At 36.4% G+C, this 19054-nt stretch overlaps 1 protein-coding gene across 1 annotated transcript in view; it reads left to right on the forward strand.

Moving 5' to 3' along the window:
- Positions 1-19054, forward strand: part of ARID2 (AT-rich interaction domain 2) — a 187186-nt gene that overhangs the window by 127518 nt on the left and 40614 nt on the right. Inside the window, exons 13-16 of the mRNA XM_037997235.2 lie at positions 1075-1209; positions 1818-2014; positions 2274-5137; positions 13509-13657. Of these exons, the coding sequence (XP_037853163.1) occupies positions 1075-1209; positions 1818-2014; positions 2274-5137; positions 13509-13657 (3345 nt within the window). The remainder of the gene's footprint in view (positions 1-1074; positions 1210-1817; positions 2015-2273; positions 5138-13508; positions 13658-19054) is intronic.

Here is a 19054-nt window from a genome sequence, read left to right on the forward strand (position 1 = left end):
AGTTTTCTCTAGACTTTTCTACTTTGCTTAAATCAGGTTTATGGTTTTAAATATCTCTAATTGTTTGCTTTTGCCTCACCTTCTATAGTTTTACACATTGGGCCCTTGAATCTTTTCCAGTAATATTTTGAAATGTTTGTCTTCTACATTGCAACCAAAATGAAGTTTTTATATTTAGTCTTTTTGGAATTTCATTACAGACAGGATTAGGAAAGTGGGAAAAAATACACACCATAACCACTATAAAATGTGTGTGTGTTAAGCATAGATTTGGTCTTACAAATCTCAGTTGCACATTTCTGCTAGTTCTTGGAGAAGGGGAAGAGAATCATTTTACAGTTTTTTTTTTTTTTAAAATCATAATTACTGTTTGATTTAGCTTTTCAGAAAAAGCTAAGTTTGGCCTATTATACATAGTGAGTTATGGAAAGAGCCTATCAGGGTAATTAGGCTCCAATCCCAATTTATAGGTAAAGGTCATTTTAAGAAAAAGACAAATGAAGTTTGAATTAGTTGTTAATGGATTACAAATTAAAACTGTTTTGAAATGGGGAAATGGGAGTATGCAGCATGGAAAGTGTCATTGTTTTAGGAAGTAGCTGAAAAGGTTGGCTAAGTTTTTTCTGAAGGAATTTGATCCAAGAGCCAAGAAAAGTTTAACCTTAGTTCAGTTTCCCCCAGTTTTCTTCAGCTACAATGCAAATAGCACATAATTGGGAACTTATTTTATATTGTGATTATTACAAGACAGGATCCTGAATAGATATTCACTAAATAAAACTATTTCTTACAGAACATTTGTTGTCAGCAGACCAACTCTGCTCTCACTGGGTTGTGAACATAGTTTTTATATTTGTTGTCAGTGACATTTTTATTACTAAAATAAGTATGTTAATCTCTTGATTTAATCTAAAATTTAGCATATATTTTTGCTACTAACGTATGAGTCAGTGAAATTTGATTAGTAGGTATAATTATTAGTTTTAACACATTGCCTCCATATGGCTTTAGTATATTTAAATATGGACTTTCCTAGAGTATATTGTATAATGCTTAATTTTTCTCCTCTTTTAGGCTAAATGCTCATTTTGAAGTAAATCCAGATTGTTCTGTTTCTCGAGCAGAAATGTATTCTGAATACCTCTCAACTTGCAGTAAATTAGCTCGTGGTGGAATCCTAACATCAACTGGATTTTATAAATGTCTTAGGTAGGATCCGTAGTTCTTTAAATGAAGTCCATTTACATTACTTACAATATCTCTTGCTCTTTGAAGAAAATACCAAATATCTTATCTAATTTTAAATATTTCTACTACTAGAAATTTCATATGGATAGGTTATAGTGTGGTGGAGGTTTAAATAAAAAGCGGTTTCAGAAATCACACCTGGTGTTTGTGTTGGAACATTATGAGATTTATCAAAGAAATTAAGTTTAATTTCTTTTTCCTACCTACTTTTACATGTTAAAGACATGATGACTATGTCTTTTTAATCTTGAATAATAGTATATAATATTATCTTCAAATACAAAGACTTTTTGATATTTTGTAAAGTTCATAAAAATAGGTATCTTTTATTAGTTATATGTGGGTGGAATTATTTAAAACCTGGTGACATTGTTAATAAATAATGACTTTTTAAATGGGAGGATTAATCTTTTATATTTCTTTGCTTTCCATCCTTGCAGAATATACTTACGTGTCATACTGTTCATACATAAGTGACAGTAAACATACTCCTGTTGTTCATATAAACATAGTGTTAGAAGTCAATGTGATAGTTATCAAAACTTACTGATTATGTATGTACTTTACAGAACTGTCTTTCCAAATCATACAGTGAAGAGAGTGGAGGATTCCAGTAACAATGGGCAGGCACATATTCATGTGGTAGGAGTAAAACGGAGGGCTATACCACTTCCCATTCAGATGTACTATCAGCAGCAACCAGTTTCTACTTCTGTTGTTCGTGTTGATTCTGTTCCTGATGTATCTCCCGCTCCTTCACCTGCAGGTGTTAATTTTTATTGTATTTTTAAAAATATTACTGAATTAATAATAAAACTGAATGGAAAATGTATATTCTATGTTTCTAAATGTATAACTTTTGAGTCTCCAGTAGCATTTTCTTCCTTGGTCTATTATCATATTGATATGATTCAAAATTGTTAAATGTTAATTTCTTAAAACTATTTTCTCTTAAGTAAAATAATTCCTACTTGGGGCTTTCAGTCATTTCATTTGGAATTTTGACGTTTTCTTCATATTTTCAGGAATCCCTCATGGATCACAAACCATAGGAAACCATTTTCAGAGGACTCCTGTTACCAACCAATCTTCAAATTTGACTGCAACACAAATGTCTTTTCCTGTACAAGGTGTTCATACTGTGGCACAAACTGTTTCAAGAATTCCACCAAATCCTTCAGTTCATACCCACCAGCAACAGAATGCTCCAGTGACTGTCATTCAAAATAAAGCTCCAATTCCTTGTGAAGTTGTTAAGGCTACAGTTATCCAGAATTCCATACCCCAGACAGGAGTTCCTGTTAGTATTGCTGTTGGAGGAGGACCTCCACAGAGTTCTGTTGTTCAGAATCATAGTACAGGGCCACAACCTGTTACAGTTGTGAATTCTCAGACATTGCTTCACCATCCATCTGTAATTCCACAACAGTCTCCATTACACACAGTGGTACCAGGACAGATCCCTTCAGGCACTCCTGTTACAGTAATTCAACAAGCTGTCCCACAGAGTCATATATTTGGCAGAGTACAGAACATACCAGCATGTACTTCTACAGTTTCACAGGGTCAACAGTTAATCACCACATCACCCCAACCTGTGCAAACTTCATCTCAACAGACATCAGCTGGTAGCCAGTCACAAGATACTGTTATCATAGCACCCCCACAGTATGTAACAACTTCTGCATCCAATATTGTCTCAGCAACTTCAGTACAGAATTTTCAGGTAGCCACAGGACAAATGGTTACTATTGCTGGGGTCCCAAGTCCACAACCCTCAAGGGTAGGATTTCAGAACATTGCACCAAAACCTCTCCCTTCTCAGCAAGTTTCATCAACAGTGGTACAGCAGCCTATTCAACAACCACAGCAGCCAACCCAACAAAGTGTAGTGATTGTAAGCCAGCCAGCTCAACAAGGTCAAACTTATGCACCAGCCATTCACCAAATTGTTCTTGCTAATCCAGCAGCTCTTCCAGCTGGTCAGACAGTTCAGCTAACTGGACAACCTAACATAACTCCATCTTCTTCACCATCACCTGTCCCAGCTACTAATAACCAAGTCCCTACTGCCATGTCATCATCTTCTACCCCTCAATCACAGGGACCACCTCCTACTGTCAGTCAAATGTTATCTGTGAAAAGGCAGCAACAGCAGCAACATTCACCAGCACCCCCACCACAGCAGGTACAAGTACAAGTTCAGCAGCCCCAACAAGTACAGATGCAAGTTCAACCTCAGCAGTCGAATGCAGGAGTTGGTCAGCCTGCTTCTGGTGAGTCAAGTCTGATTAAACAGCTTCTGCTTCCAAAACGTGGTCCTTCAACACCAGGTGGTAAGCTTATTCTCCCAGCTCCACAGATTCCTCCCCCTAATAATGCAAGAGCTCCTAGCCCTCAGGTGGTCTATCAGGTGGCCAGTAACCAAGCCGCAGGTTTTGGAGTGCAGGGGCAAACTCCAGCTCAGCAGCTATTGGTTGGACAGCAAAATGTTCAGTTGGTCCCAAGTGCAATGCCACCCACAGGGGGAGTACAAACTGTGCCCATTTCGAACTTACAAATATTGCCAGGCCCACTGATCTCAAATAGCCCAGCAACCATTTTCCAAGGGACTTCTGGCAACCAGGTAACCATAACAGTTGTGCCAAATACGAGTTTTGCAACTGCAACTGTGAGTCAGGGAAATACAACTCAGCTCATCGCTCCAGCAGGAATTACCATGAGTGGAACGCAGACAGGAGTTGGACTTCCAGTACAAACGCTTCCAGCCACTCAAGCATCTCCTGCTGGACAATCATCATGTACGACTGCTACTCCCCCATTCAAAGGTGATAAAATAATTTGCCAAAAGGAGGAGGAAGCAAAGGAAGCAACAGGTTTACATGTTCATGAACGTAAAATTGAAGTCATGGAGAATCCGTCCTGCCGACGAGGAGCCACAAACACCAGCAACGGGGATACAAAGGAAAATGAAATGCAGGTGGGAAGTCTTTTAAATGGGAGAAAGTACAGTGACTCAAGTCTACCTCCTTCAAACTCAGGGAAAATTCAAAGTGAGACTAATCAGTGCTCACTAATCAGTAATGGGCCATCATTGGAATTAGGTGAGAATGGAGCATCTGGAAAACAGAACTCAGAACAAATAGACATGCAAGATATGAAAAGTGATTTGAAAAAACCGCTAGTTAATGGAATCTGTGATTTTGATAAAGGAGATGGTTCTCATTTAAGCAAAAACATTCCAAATCATAAAACTTCCAATCATGTAGGAAATGGTGAGATATCTCCAATGGAACCACAAGGGACTTTAGATATCACTCAGCAAGATACTGCCAAAGGTGATCAACTAGAAAGAATTTCTAATGGACCTGTATTAACTTTGGGTGGTTCATCATCTGTGAGCAGTATACAGGAGGCTTCAAATGTGGCAACACAGCAATTTAGTGGTACTGATTTGCTTAATGGACCTCTAGCTTCAAGTTTGAATTCAGATGTGCCTCAGCAACGCCCAAGTGTAGTTGTCTCACCACATTCTACAACCTCTGTTATACAGGGACATCAAATCATAGCGGTTCCCGACTCAGGATCAAAAGTGTCCCATTCTCCTGCCCTATCATCTGACGTTCGGCCTACAAATGGCACAGCAGAATGCAAAACTGTAAAGAGGCCAGCAGAGGATAATGATAGGGAAACAGTCACAGGAATTCCAAATAAAGTAGGAGTTAGAATTGTTACAATCAGTGACCCCAACAATGCTGGCTGCAGTGCAACAATGGTTGCTGTGCCAGCAGGAGCAGATCCAAGCACTGTAGCTAAAGTAGCAATAGAAAGTGCTGTTCAGCAAAAGCAACAGCATCCACCAACATATGTACAGAATGTGGTCCCGCAGGTAAGTTATTCTATGATCACATTTCTCTTATAAAATTTCTGATCTGTAAATATGATTTTAGAGGGAAATGCACTGTTTTCCATGTCTCATCTTGAAAAGTTACTGTATCAGCTCACTTATATCCAACCTGTCCTGTTCTTTTTCTCTGGTTTTGTAATATTAGTTTTCAATTTTAGCACATGATTTAAAGAATCTTTCAATTTTGTTATAGATCCAAATTAATAATTTTGTAGGCCCAAAGTAGAGAAGCAGTTGCTAATCTAACATCTTTTGGAGAATTTAAAAAAATGTATCTTAATCTCCTTTTTGAGTTTACTGCACAAGGGTTGGGGGAATGGGGGTCCTAAGAGTATTCTAAATGGGGATTTCTGTATTTGATTTTGACCTGAGTGTGTTTTTGTTGCCTCTTTAACAGTACTTTTGTAATAAGGATGAATCTTGTAATAACTTTATCAGTCGTATTCTTTTTGTATTTATGTATTGCATCAGTCTCCTTTAGTGTTAAAAAGTATTATTTATTGTAATTTCAATTTGTTTCAGATATTCTGATATTCTTTTCTGTTTCTTACTCCTTTGCTTTACTGTCATATTCCTGCTATTGCCTTTTTAATGCCAATATTCCATCTCTGCATGCCTTAATAAATACAAGTATTTTCTAAAATCAGCACTACTAAATTGAGGATCCAATCAGATTATGAAGATTTTAAGGACAATCTCTTATGCTCTTTCCACTGAAATCATGGATTCTCTTAACAGTCGTCGCCACCTATTTCCTGGATCACTTCTCTTTCACTCAGTTTTTCCTAATTCCTGCATAGCCAGAACCTTCCATGACTACTGCCAACTCTGCTGACACGGTTCTGGCTTGGGCTTCTTCTGTATGGTTGTGGCAATGACAGCAGAACATATGACTGTTGTTGGCATTAGTACCAAATCTAGATGTGGGCAATAGCCAAATGGAAAGTACAAAAACAAAAGGAAGAGCCCCTTGCTTCAGAACAGTTATTCTACTAATATGCATCTTTCTTCATATGAATGAATGAAGTTGCCTTCTTAAAGTAAATTTCGGAAAAAAAAAAAGAAGGATAAAGTTGGACAGTGCTGCTCTGGGGAATAATGAGATTTTAATTTATATATTTGTATTGTCTAGATCTAATTTCGAGTGACTAAGTTGTATATTCTTTAGGATGGGGTCTCCAATCCCTGGGCCACGGACAGGTACCAGTCCATGGCCCATTAGTAACTTGGCCATACAGCCAGAGGTGAGCGTCAGGTGAGCCAGTGAAGATTCATCTGTATTTACTTACTGCCACTCCCCATCACTCGCGTTATATCCTGAGCTCTGTCTCCTGTCAGATCAGTGGCAGCATTAGATTCTCATAGGAGCACAAACCCTACGGTGAACTGTGCACGTGAAGGATCTAGGTTGCACGCTCCTTAGGAGAATCTAATGCCTGATGATCGGTCACTGTCTCCCATCCCCCAGATGGGACTGTCAAGTTGCAGGAAAACAAGCTCAGGACTCCCAATGATTCTACATTATGCCAAGTTGTATAATTATTTCATTATATATTACAGTGTAATAATAGAAATAAAGTGTTTAATAAATGCAATGTGCTTGTATCACCCCAAAACCATCTCTTCACTCCCTGGTCTGTGGAAAAATTGGTTGGAGACTTCTGCTTTGAGGGATGTTATATACATGGCAATAATTAATCCTTAGTTATTGATGGAAAATACTGTATCATTTTTATTCAAGCTTCCACATGTTGAGCTTTTCACTTAAACACAATTTTTTAATTAGTGCAATGTGGAGTGTATAGTAGACATTCCATAGTTAGGTTTTTTCTCTTATATTTAATAATTTCCTACTTCACCTTGATTATGTGCCTGTTTTTCCTCCTAGAGACCTTTACAATCCTAAATAGTTATAACAGACCAAGCCAAATTAGAGAAAAACTCCATCTCCATCACTATGGAATTGTTTCATCAACACTCATTTTTTGTATCCTTAGTCTTCCAATGCGGTTGTAGTCAGTAATATCACAGTTACAAAGAATGAACAATAATACTACCTAAGACGAGGACATGTCGTGGGGACTTTATGCTAAAGCAGTTTCTCATTTAATCCTCACACAACCTTATTAGGTAAAAATTATTATAAAGATGAGGACTCAAGATGGCTAATAACTTGCCCAAGATTACCAACTAATGTGAAATGGTACCAGGACAGAAACCTGGTTGTGTCTGAAACCAAAACTCATGCTCTTAACCCATTAACCTTTCTTCGCTCCACTATTCTAGAAGATTTCTCTATAAAGCTCTAGAAAGCCTTTTTTTAATCTAACATATTGATTATTTGAACTGTTGTGGTAGAGGATGTTCTATTAAATGATCATTTTAGCACATTATTGCTAAAACTCATTGATTATTTGAGCTGTGGTGTTATAGGATGTTCTATTAAATGATAATTTTAGGACATTAATGCTAAAATGCTTTACTTAGCACATTGAACATATACGTAGTTAATTCAGGCCAAAACAATCAATACATTTTTATCCTAATCTGAAAAATCTGTGTTAAACTTTCTTACATTCTCACAAAGGATATAGTTTATTTAAAATAAGTATATTCTTTATTTCTAAAACTGATATTGATTGTCTTTTGGAAATTAAAAACTTTGCAAGGAAAAAGAGATGTAGCATACATGATGTCTGTGAGAATGAGAATAACAAAAACAGCATTCCTATATATAGCACTTAGCCCAGTGCCTGCTACATATATGGGCAGTTAGTAATGGGGAAGGTATGCTTTATCTTTATATAAAAGATGAAGTACCTATTGGGGCTAAATATTTTTAACAGACAAAAAAATTAACTGTTCAAGATGTCATTATAAGTTTCTTTTGAAGAGAAGGCTGTTGGGCCTTCTGAAGAGCATGCTATTTAATAGATAGCCATATCCATTATTGCTCCTATCCTTTTAATCTCTTTCTATTTTAGGTGGGGAAGACAGGGTGTCACTGTATTGACCAGGCTAGAATGCAGTGGTGCAGTCACAGCTCACTGCAGCCTCGACCTCCTTGGCTCAAGTAATCCTTCCACCTCAGCCTCCCAAGACTGTAGCTGGGAGCACAGGCACGTACTGCCATGCCCAGCTAATTTGTTTTATGTTTTATTTTTATAGAGTTGGGATCTCCCTATGTTGCCCAGGCTGGTATTAAACTCCTAGTAGACTTGAGCGATCTCCTCGCCTTGGCCTCCCAAAGTGCTGAGATTATGGGTGTGAACCACCAGGCCTGACTTAAATTTCTTTATGTACTCTTTTTTTTTTGGAGACGGAGTCTTGCTCTGTTTGCCTAGGCTGGAGTGCGTGTCATGATCTCAGCTCACTGCAACCTCTACCTCCTGGGTTCAAGTGATTCTCCTGCCTCAGCCTCCTGAGTAACTGGAATTACAGGCCACCACGCACGGCTAATTTTTGTATTTTTAGTAGAGACTGGGTTTCACCATGTTGGTCAGACTAGTCTCCAACTCCTGATCTCATGATCTGCCCACCTCGGCCTCCCAAAGTGCTGGGATCACAGGCGTAAGCCACCATGCCCGGCTAAATTTCTTCATATACTCTTTAAAGTTGCATGTTAGACCTTGATTTAATACCATTTTATTCACTATTTGAATTGGTAGCTTAAAGGAGTGGACAAAATAGAGGATTTTAATTGTGATTTTTTTTGGAGAAACCTTGTTATTTTACAATTTCAAGGGATCTAGGGATGTTAAGGAAGTACTTGCACCCTGATAAGGGATTTCCAGAGTTGCAGAATGCCCAGGGCTGGAAAGAGCCCAGGGAAGTGTCCCTGCCAAGAAGGAGCAACAACTAATCCTTTCTAATGCCATTATAATTCATATTTTTCTTCTCAGTTTTGTTTCTTCCAACCTCCATTAATCAGCTATATTAATTTTATTACAGAAAAAATAGCAACAAGTAAAAAGAATCTATGTGAAAGTAAATTATATGCTCATTGATTTTATATTTAGTATTTAGCTGGGCAGTTTATATAAATATAAAATAAACTGTAACTACTTCAAGGCACATTTCTTTATTGGTAACTGCTAATTTCAAATGTAATACCTGCAAGTTGAAGCACAATTTATAGAATACTATTTCCAGAAGCCCTGCCCTGTTCCACTGTTCATGAATTGGTATCTGTTGGAAACATTTGCTAAATGACATATTAAAAATAAAAAAGAATTTACAAAATGAAAGAAACTTAGATACAAAAGCTTAACATAAGACTTTTTTTTTTTTCAGGATCATACAAAATACGTGTTGAACATACTCTGTTAATTATCTGTTAATCTCATAATCTGATAACATGCCATATTCTTATACATAAAAATAGTTTAAGGATGTACATATTTAAGATATTTAACATATGCCTCGCCTCAATTCAGAGTATAAATCATTCCTAATAATGGCACTGTGTAACATGGAATATTGGTATCTTACGGGTAAAGAGCTTGAGAAAGTTATTCAACCCATCAGAAAACAGATTGGTAGCCTCAGGGGGCCAGCATTTAGTTGTAGCCATAAAAGAACAGTTTAGCAAGAGCCACAAGAATATCATTTATGTTTTTCTAAGAGTACTGCCACTCAGATTTGTAGACCAGTAGCACATTATAAAAACTAAGAAAAATATTACATAACTTTTTTGTTGGTATTTTAATGTATTCTTATAAAGCAGTGTTGGGATGTATTGATGATCTATATTTATACTTAATAAGAGGAAAAAACTTGGTAATTTAAGAAAATGAGGAAATGTTAGAGCCAAAAGGGTCTCTGATATTATCTTGGCCAAAACTCCTACTTTTAAGAGTTGAAGTGAATTGCCCACATTCACAAAAATCTTCTTTTCCAGTGATTTCTTTTACTGTCTTAATTCTCTTCTCTGAAGACTGACACATTTAGCTAAATGCATCTCTCTCTCTCTCTCTCTCTCTCTCTCTCTCTCTCTCTCTCTCTCTCTCTTTTTAAATACAGACCCTTGCTCTGTTGCCTAGGCTGGAGCGCAGTGGCTCACTCTTGGCTCACTGTAACCTCTGCCCATTGGGCTTAAGCAATCCTCCTGCTTCAGCCTCCCGAGTAGCTGGCGCTACAGGTGCACACTACCACACCTGCCTGATTTTTGTATTTTCTGTAGATTCAAGGTTTTGCCATGTTGCCCAGGCTAGTCTCAAACTCCTGGGCTCAAGTGATCCTTCTGCCTTGGCCTCCCAAAGTGCTGGGATTATAGGCATGAGCCACCGTGCCTGGCCTAGCTAGAGGTGTCTCTTTTATATCACATTCAGAGTAAATATAATTCTTGTTCCTTACAAGGTTTTGAAAGTGTCTTTCCTTCTCACCTCTTCTTTAGAATACTCTTTCCCAGTTTCTTCACCATCCTATTTATCTCAACCATAGAAGATACAACTACTCAGGAGGCTGAGGTGGGAAGATTGCATGAGCAAGGCTGCAGTGAACTGTGATCACGCCATTGTACTCCAGTCTGGGTGACAGAGCAAAACCCCATCTAAAAAAAAAAAAAAATAGAAACTTTCCCCTTATACTTTCCTTGTTCTTTAACCCCTCCTCCCATGCCACTTTCTCACCATCAGAGTTCTATGGCTTTTAGAATTTGCAGGTGAATGGTTTTCAGATTTATTTTTCCAGCATTAACTTCTATTGATTGACATTTTTAGTTGGTTCATCTGTCATTATTCCCAAACTAAACTGATCATCTTTCCTTCAAAATATGGTTTCCTATTATTGCCATTTATTGAGACTCTCAAGCTAGGCTTTTCTTTTATAGTTTCTCTAGTCTTCCTATAATTTCATAAGTTAGTTTTTATTACTTACACTTTACAAATGAGAAAACTGAGGATCAGAGAGGTTAAGTTGGTAGCCCAAGATCACATGTTTAGTTAAAAACGAGATTGAAAATGTGAGTCCTGATCTGTCAAGCTGGAAAGTCCTCATCCTATTTGTGATGTCTGTACTGTCCTAAAATGTTTTTGGTGCATGCGTATGTTTTTTCATTATAAAATCTTTTTTTTTTTTTTTTTTTTTTTTGAGACGGAGTCTTGCTCTGTAGCCCGGGCTGGAGTGCAGTGGCCGGATCTCAGCTCACTGCAAGCTCTGCCTCCCGGGTTTACGACATTCTCCTGCCTCAGCCTCCTGAGTAGCTGGGACTACAGGCGCCCGCCACCTCGCCCGGCTAGTTTTTGTATTTTTAGTAGAGACAGGGTTTCACCGTGTTAGCCAGGATGGTCTCGATCTCCTGACCTCGTGATCCGCCCGTCTCGGCCTCCCAAAGTGCTGGGATTACAGGCTTGAGCCACCGCACCCGGCCATCATTATAAAATCTTAAGAGTGGGAACCTATTATAGAAATGTCAGTCTTGAAGTAGATTTTTCCCTCAGAGTTTAGAACTCCGAAGTTCTTATGACTTCCCATTTCTGACAACTTTGTCTTTCAACATGTTATTCTCTTTCTTCTTTCATTTGTATGTCATAGTAGCCTTGTATGTTTGTGATTTATCTGTTTTTTTCTAAAGAAAATTACTGTGACTTTTAATCTGAGTTCTCAGCAATTTTAGCTTACTACTTTCCCACCTATTCCCAGTACAGTCATGTGCTACTTAAGGACATTTTTGTCAAGGATGGACCACATAATACAACGATAGTCTCATAAGATTATAATATCTTATTTTCACTGTACCTTTTCTATGATACACAAATACTTAACCATTGTGCTACAGTTGCCTATAGTATTTGGTACAATAACATGCTATACAGATTTTTAGCCTAGGAGCAATAGGGTATTGCATATAGCCTAGGTATGTAATAGGCTATATCATCTAGGTTTGTGGAAGTACACTGTATAGCATTCACAGAACAATGAAATAGGTCACCTAACGGCCCACTTCTCAAACGTATTCGTGTCATTAAGTGATGCACGACTGCATTACCTTATAAATGAACAAGTATATTCAATGTTTGGCCCAGAGTTTTAATTTACTGCCTTTAAGCAGTTCTTCAGAAATGATGTACCACCATTTCTATAAGAAATTTAACATTACTTTTTCCGTTTGTGGTATTTCAAGAAAATATATTGCCTAAATTTGATTTAAGGTACATTGTAGTTATTAGTGTTTTTTCCAAGAGAAAGGGATGGGATCTAAAAGAAAAAAAAAAATACAGGATATATTTAAAAGACTTTATGCCTGCAATTAGAATTATTATTATTATGTTTTCTTTTGAGACGGAGTCTCCATCTTTCACCCAGGCTGGAGTGAAGTGGAGCAATCTCAGCTCACTGCAACCTCTGCCTCTTGGGTTCAAGTGATTCTCTTGCCTCAGCCTCCCAAGTAACTGGGATTACAGATGCCTGCCACTATGCCTAGCTAATTTTGGTTTTTAGTAGAGACGGGGTTTCGCCATGTTGGCCAGGTTGGTCTCGAACACCTGACCTCAGGTGATCCACTCCCCCCCCCACCCCCCCGCCCCGGGCCTCCCAAAGTGCTAGGATTACAGGCATGAACCATCCTCGTGCCCAGCCTCGAATTCTTAGGTAAATAACAAAAGATATAATTAGACTGGGGGCTGGGTGTGGCAGCTCATACCTGTAATGCCAGCGCTTTGGGAGGCCAAAAGGGGAGGATGACTTGAGGCCAGTAATTTGAGATTACAGTGAGCTATGATTATGCCTCTGTAACCCGCCTAGGCAACAGAACAAGACCAACCCTGTCTCTAAAAATAACAAAAAATACATAATTGAGCAACTTCAAAATCTAAAATTGTTAAGCAGCTTACTGCAAATTAGTTAATATCATATTTTATACATATGGTTACATCATTTTTTGCTATCTAAAATTTTCATTGCTTTTTACCATATTGTTTCACATTATATTCTTTAGAAAATCTAAAAGGAAACATACAAAAAAGTAGTAATTTCCAGTTGATCTGTTCTTGTGAAGAATTCACATAAGTAAATCCAATGGGTACATTTATAGTATATTTATTTCTCATTTAAATCTACAATTGTATTGTTTCATCCTAAAAATCTACAATTGTATTGTTTCATCCTACAAATAGTGGTAATAACAATGTGGTATTGCCGTTGTGGTTTTATATTAAATAAAATAATCAAACTTTCTAAATATTTCTATAAATATAATTTTCTTAAAGATTTTTAAAGGTAATCATAAACAAAATTATAAAAAGTAAATTTTATGGTAGAAATGCATAACTTAATGTAATCAAATTTATAAGACTATAAAATATGAAATTTTTCAGTGTCATGTCACAAACTCTGCATTTGTTCTTTTTCACAGAACACTCCTATGCCACCTTCACCAGCTGTACAAGTACAGGGCCAGCCTAACAGTTCTCAGCCTTCTCCATTCAGTGGATCCAGTCAGCCTGGAGATCCAATGAGAAAACCTGGACAGAACTTCATGTGTCTGTGGCAGTCTTGTAAAAAGTAAATGGCAATTTTATTTGATATATAAAAGTATTCTTTGTTTTGGAATGCTTTTATATTTAAGTTTCTGTCATCTATAGTTCATGAAAATTTTCCTTTAGAACCGCCAACTTTTAGCAAAACTGTAAGAGTTACATAAATGTAACTCTTTAGTAGGTTTTTGTTTGTTTTTCTTTTCAACAAAAAAATTAAATGTAACTTACATTTATGATCCATTATATGGACCTAAACTAAGAAATTTATATGTAAGTAATGGAAAGAACTTCATTGCTTAATGGTACGTTGTAGAGAATGTGGTTCAGTATTTGTTTTCAGTAAAGAAAATCCATTAAGAATTTGATTATATATTTGACTGTTTAAAAAAAAAATTTAAGTGGCTTGAACTTAGCGGCAGCTATAATATTTCTATATAGTAGAAACTTAGAAGTAATAATGTGCTAGAAAGAGAATGACTTTTTGAATTTGAGTTTGGGGTGTATACCTATGAAAATTATTTTTAAAGCCATACCAGCTTACAGTTTAATTAAGATGAACTTCTGAAATAAACCTTTCTTAGACTTGAAGGAAAACTTGAAAAGAATGTTGGTTAAAATGAAAGTCTTAATTCTTTGATAGTACTCAGGTAAGACCCTTTGCCTTGAGTCATTTTTTTAGAGGTCTAGGACTAATTTTTTTTGAGACAGAGTCTTGCTCTGTTGTCAGGCTAGAGTGCAGTGGCGCTGTCTCTGCTAACTGCAACCTCTGCCTCCTGGGTTCAAGCAATTCTTTTGCCTCAGCCTCTTGAGTAGCTAGGATTACAGGCATGTGCCACCATCCCTGGCTAATTTTTATCTTTTTTTCACCATGTTGGCCAGGCTGGTCTCGAACTCCTGACCTCCAGTGATCCCTCTGGCCTCGGCCTCCCAAAGTGCTGGCACTACAAGTGTAAGCTACTAAGCCCTGCCAGCATTTGGCTCAATAGACATAATACTGTTCATTTTTTAGATATCAAAGATTCCATTTCACTCTTCGTAATTGATAGAAATTACCATAGCTTTTACAATCTATATTTGCTATTCATATTTTTGTGATATAGATATTATACTTTATTGTAAACTTCATGTACAGATTTTTTGTATGATTATGGCTGCCTGTGTAGCCTAGGGATTATTAATAGTATGCAAAGTATCTATAGGACAGCAATGATCAAACTTTAACTCTCCACCCAATAGTGGGACTGTGGATCATTTTAGTAGGTTTTTGTTTGTTTTCCTTTTCAACAAAAAAATTAAATATATCATAGTTCACCATGTTAGTGAGGGTAAATATTGTCTTCAGTTACATATATGTGACCTATATATGTGTACTTGATCATAGTATAAAATCTGTTTGTCAAAAAAGTTCTTTAAAAATTTGTCCTTTAGGTTGTTTCTCATTATTTCCTTCATTCATTTAATTTGACCATCTCTTTCTTTTTAGTGTATGTTTGTAAGTTAATTTGAAACTTTCTTCACTGCATGCCAATTTTACTCTCCATTTGTCTTGAGATTTTTGTTTTTTTCATGATAAATAGTAGTTGATGGAATGGGTAGTGTGCTAAAGGTGTTTGTTAACTTTTCAAAAAGTTTACGAAGCTTGTGGCAGTGCTGCATGCCCCAGGTGTCCAGGAAGGCTGAGGCAGGAGGATCATTTTAACCTAGGAATTCGAGTCTAGCTTGGGCAACATGGTGAGACCTCATGTCTAAAAAGATAAAAAATAGAGAAGTTTAAGAATAACTGCTTTAGATGAAGTGTTTAGGTTACTTCAAGATAAGTTGCTGGAAGAGTTAATGAACCTAGATGTCTGACAGTTTCCCATCTTGCTAATAGATCAGCATTACATAATTTGATGATTTACCTTTTTCTTGCTAGTCTTTTCTGAACAAGACAGATTAAACAGGGCTTCTTAGAGCATGCCATTTTTTTTAAGCCATAGCTTTTCACTACTGCATGGCTAATTAGTTTTAGTCTGCAAATATTTATTAAGCATCCTCTAGGAGGGTGCATGGGCCAGAAGATAAAAATACAAAAATCACTCCCAGTCCTAAGGGACACAGACCCAAAAAACAAATAAATTACAGTATAAATAAGTACTGTAAAAAAGATAGTTTCATAGTGCTGTTTGCAACATATTGGACAGTTTAACTTTGGGATGGTTGGAGAGTTTTACTACAAGCATAACATTTAGTTGAGTCTTAAAGAATGAGTAGGAATTTGTCATGCTAAAATAAACCTGTCAGAATGTTAAGAGCAAGCACAGGAGTATAAAAGGACCTTGTATGTCCAGGAAACTGTGAGAAGTTAGAATACTATAAGCATAAGGGCATGAAAAGAGAAATGGCTCTTATTCATATTTAGTTCCAATTCCGAGTAGAAACATATATATGACAACCGTTGACCACTAAGTGGCTGTTCTAATTTCTTTAATATCATATCAAAAATACTAGTACAGAACTTTTATGCTGGGCATGGTGGTTTGAGCCTGTAATGTCAGCTACTTGGGATGCTGAAAACTGGAGAATCTCTTGAGGCCAGAACTTCAAGGCTACGGTGAGCTATGATTGCGTCAGTGCACTCCATCCTAGGTTATAAAGTAAGATGCTCTTTTTAAAAAACAAAAACAAAACAACTTTCTTTGTTTCCATCAGATTTAAAGCTAAAATTATTTTCTGCACGTATATATTATTGTAAAATGCTTTGTATTTAAAGTTGAAATAGCTATGTGTTCTCTTCCTTTTAAGGACTTAAAAGTGATTTTGAGTATACATTTAACCTGTTTTTAGTTCTGTATTAGCACCACACTTTACATAGTCTTTTTGTATCTATAATTCTCCTTTTTTTTTTTCTTTTCCTTTTTTTTTGTTTTTGTTTTTGTTTTTTGAGACAGGGTCTCATTATGTCACCCAGGCTGCAATGCAGTGGTGCTGTCTTGATCTTGGCTCATTGCAACCTCTGTCTTCTGAGCTCAAGCCATCCTCCCACCTCAGCCTCCCAAGTGACTGAGACTACAGGTGCATGTTGCCACACCAAGCTAATTTTTGCATTTTTTATAGAGACAGGGTTTTGCCTTGTTGCCAAGGCTGTTCTCGAACTCCTGAACTCAAGTGATCTGCCCACCTCAGCCTCCCAAAGTGCTGGGATTACAGCCATGAGCCATAATTCTCCTTTTAGATGTACAGTATAGATTGTTTTCAGTAAGTCCCACTCCCTCTTATATCATCACATATTGATGCTTGGTTTTTTAATCTGTAAGCATTTATCTCTAAAAGTTAAGGACCTCACTCTTTAGATATAAATACTGTACCACCACCACCACCACCATACTCCTACAGAAAAAAATTAATTCCCTTTAATATTATGATTTCTTATATCCTGTCAGTGTTTACATTTCTCCGGTGGCCTTTTGTTTAGAGTTTGAATTGGAATCTAAGGTTCAAACATTGCCTCTGGTTGATAAGTCTTAAATCTCTTTTAATCTGTTAGATTACCCCTCTATCCCTCTTAATTTTTTTTTTTTCTTTGCAAGTTTTTGTTGGGGGGGAAAAAAAAGAGTTTAATTTGTCCTATAGAGCATTACAGTCTGGATTTTCCTGATATTGTTTAGCGTGTTACTCTGACCTTGTATTTTCTGTGCATTGATAGTTTGGACCAAATATCTGATCAAGTTCTGGTTTCACTATTTGAAGACCACTTCAGAAATGAAATTGTGTACTTCCATCAGGAAATATGTAATATCTTCTTGTCTCTTTTTGTGATGTAAACAGCCTTTAAGGATCATTGTTCAGAACATTATTTCATTAAGGTTTGTAAAATATAAAGGACCCCCTTTTATTAGTCATTTGCCTTCTTTGAGGAATATTTCCTACAGGAAAGGCAAGATAGATGCTTGGATATTTCCCTTATTTACCAGTTTTCAAAATAATAAGTTGCTCACTATCGCTCTGCGCAAAGTTACCATGAGGTTTGGTTTTTGTTTATTTTGTTTGTAGTATTACTATGAGCCAACAGGAATTTAAACGTATTTGAGGTATTTCAGTCAATTGAGGTTATTGTATCCTTCTTGGTATACAAATTGTGCTATTTTTGGTCAGTGAAAGTCTTTTCAAGTGGATTTCCCAAGTCCTTTGATTGTGACCTTAATGTAAGTATTTGATAGTTTCCCTCCTCTCTGATAGGCAAGATAGTCTGTGTGTTTCTACTGATTCTTGGAATTTAGATTAAGTACAACAAGGTTTTTACTTTGTTTTATCATTTTCACACCTGTGTCTTCTTTCTCCCACACCAAAAATCCCATTTCTCAATATTGTTAAGAATTTATTCTTTATCCTATGTCATACTCCAAAAAAAAAAATGTCTGCTGTGGTGTAACTTGAAAAAGTTTTTCTCGTTTTTTCAGTTAATCATTTGTCTTTTTACTTTACCCTTTGTTTTGCGTTACTTTATTTTTGTCCTAGATGAAGGGTTTTTTTCTTTCAATTAATTTTTCTGTAAACAAATTTATTAGGTTTTTCATTATTGCTTCTGGATCTGGATTATAGTTAGGAAGGCTTTCTCTGTGCCCAAATTGTAGAAGAACCCCCATGTTTTTATTTAGAACTTATGTGATTTTTTAGTTTCCATTTAAATCTTATATTTTGATATTTTTCCCTCTGTCAGTAATCTGGTCTTAAGGAAATTAGGGTAAGTCAGTGACTTTTTTGTTCAATTTGTCACTGTAACTTTCTTTTCTCATACTATAAGAGTAGTTTATTCTAAAAAAAGTAAGAGTCACAGTGGATGTTTTGGGCTTCAGCACTGTCCAGTGGGATAATCCAAATTAGTTTCATCAGATGCTACTCAAGACTCTTAACAAAAGTGATTCCACAATATTTACATAATTGTTTTTCTCATCTTAAAATTATACTTCTAGCTTTTAAAAAATTTAAATTCTAAAAATAGCGTTATCGAAAGATAAGCATGGTTGTAATTTTGGTATATATCTTTACAAACCCTTTTCATATACAGCTGTACTATATTGTACATGAAAAGTATACATGTATACTTTGTTTCTTATTTTAAACTATATATGCTGATCTAGAGCTTGCTTCAATAATATATGTAATATTCATATAGAATATATATACACACACTTTTTATGTCAATACGTAGATTTACTCATTCTTTGTATTGAATACCAAGAATTCCCTTTTATTGCACTGTCTTTGTTATCTGCATTGGTAAATAGAATTGCTCGTCCTTTTTTTGACAGGATTGCTCTTGAATTATGAGGACACATTTCTTTCCATGAATAAGATGCAATCATCCTGCACTATAGTCTGTTAACTATATCTCATATTAAGGGTATTTGGGATTTTAGTTATTTGCTATTACATATGAACA

This window comes from Chlorocebus sabaeus, chromosome 11, assembly GCF_047675955.1.
Source record: "Chlorocebus sabaeus isolate Y175 chromosome 11, mChlSab1.0.hap1, whole genome shotgun sequence".
Lineage (NCBI taxonomy): Eukaryota > Metazoa > Chordata > Mammalia > Primates > Cercopithecidae > Chlorocebus > Chlorocebus sabaeus.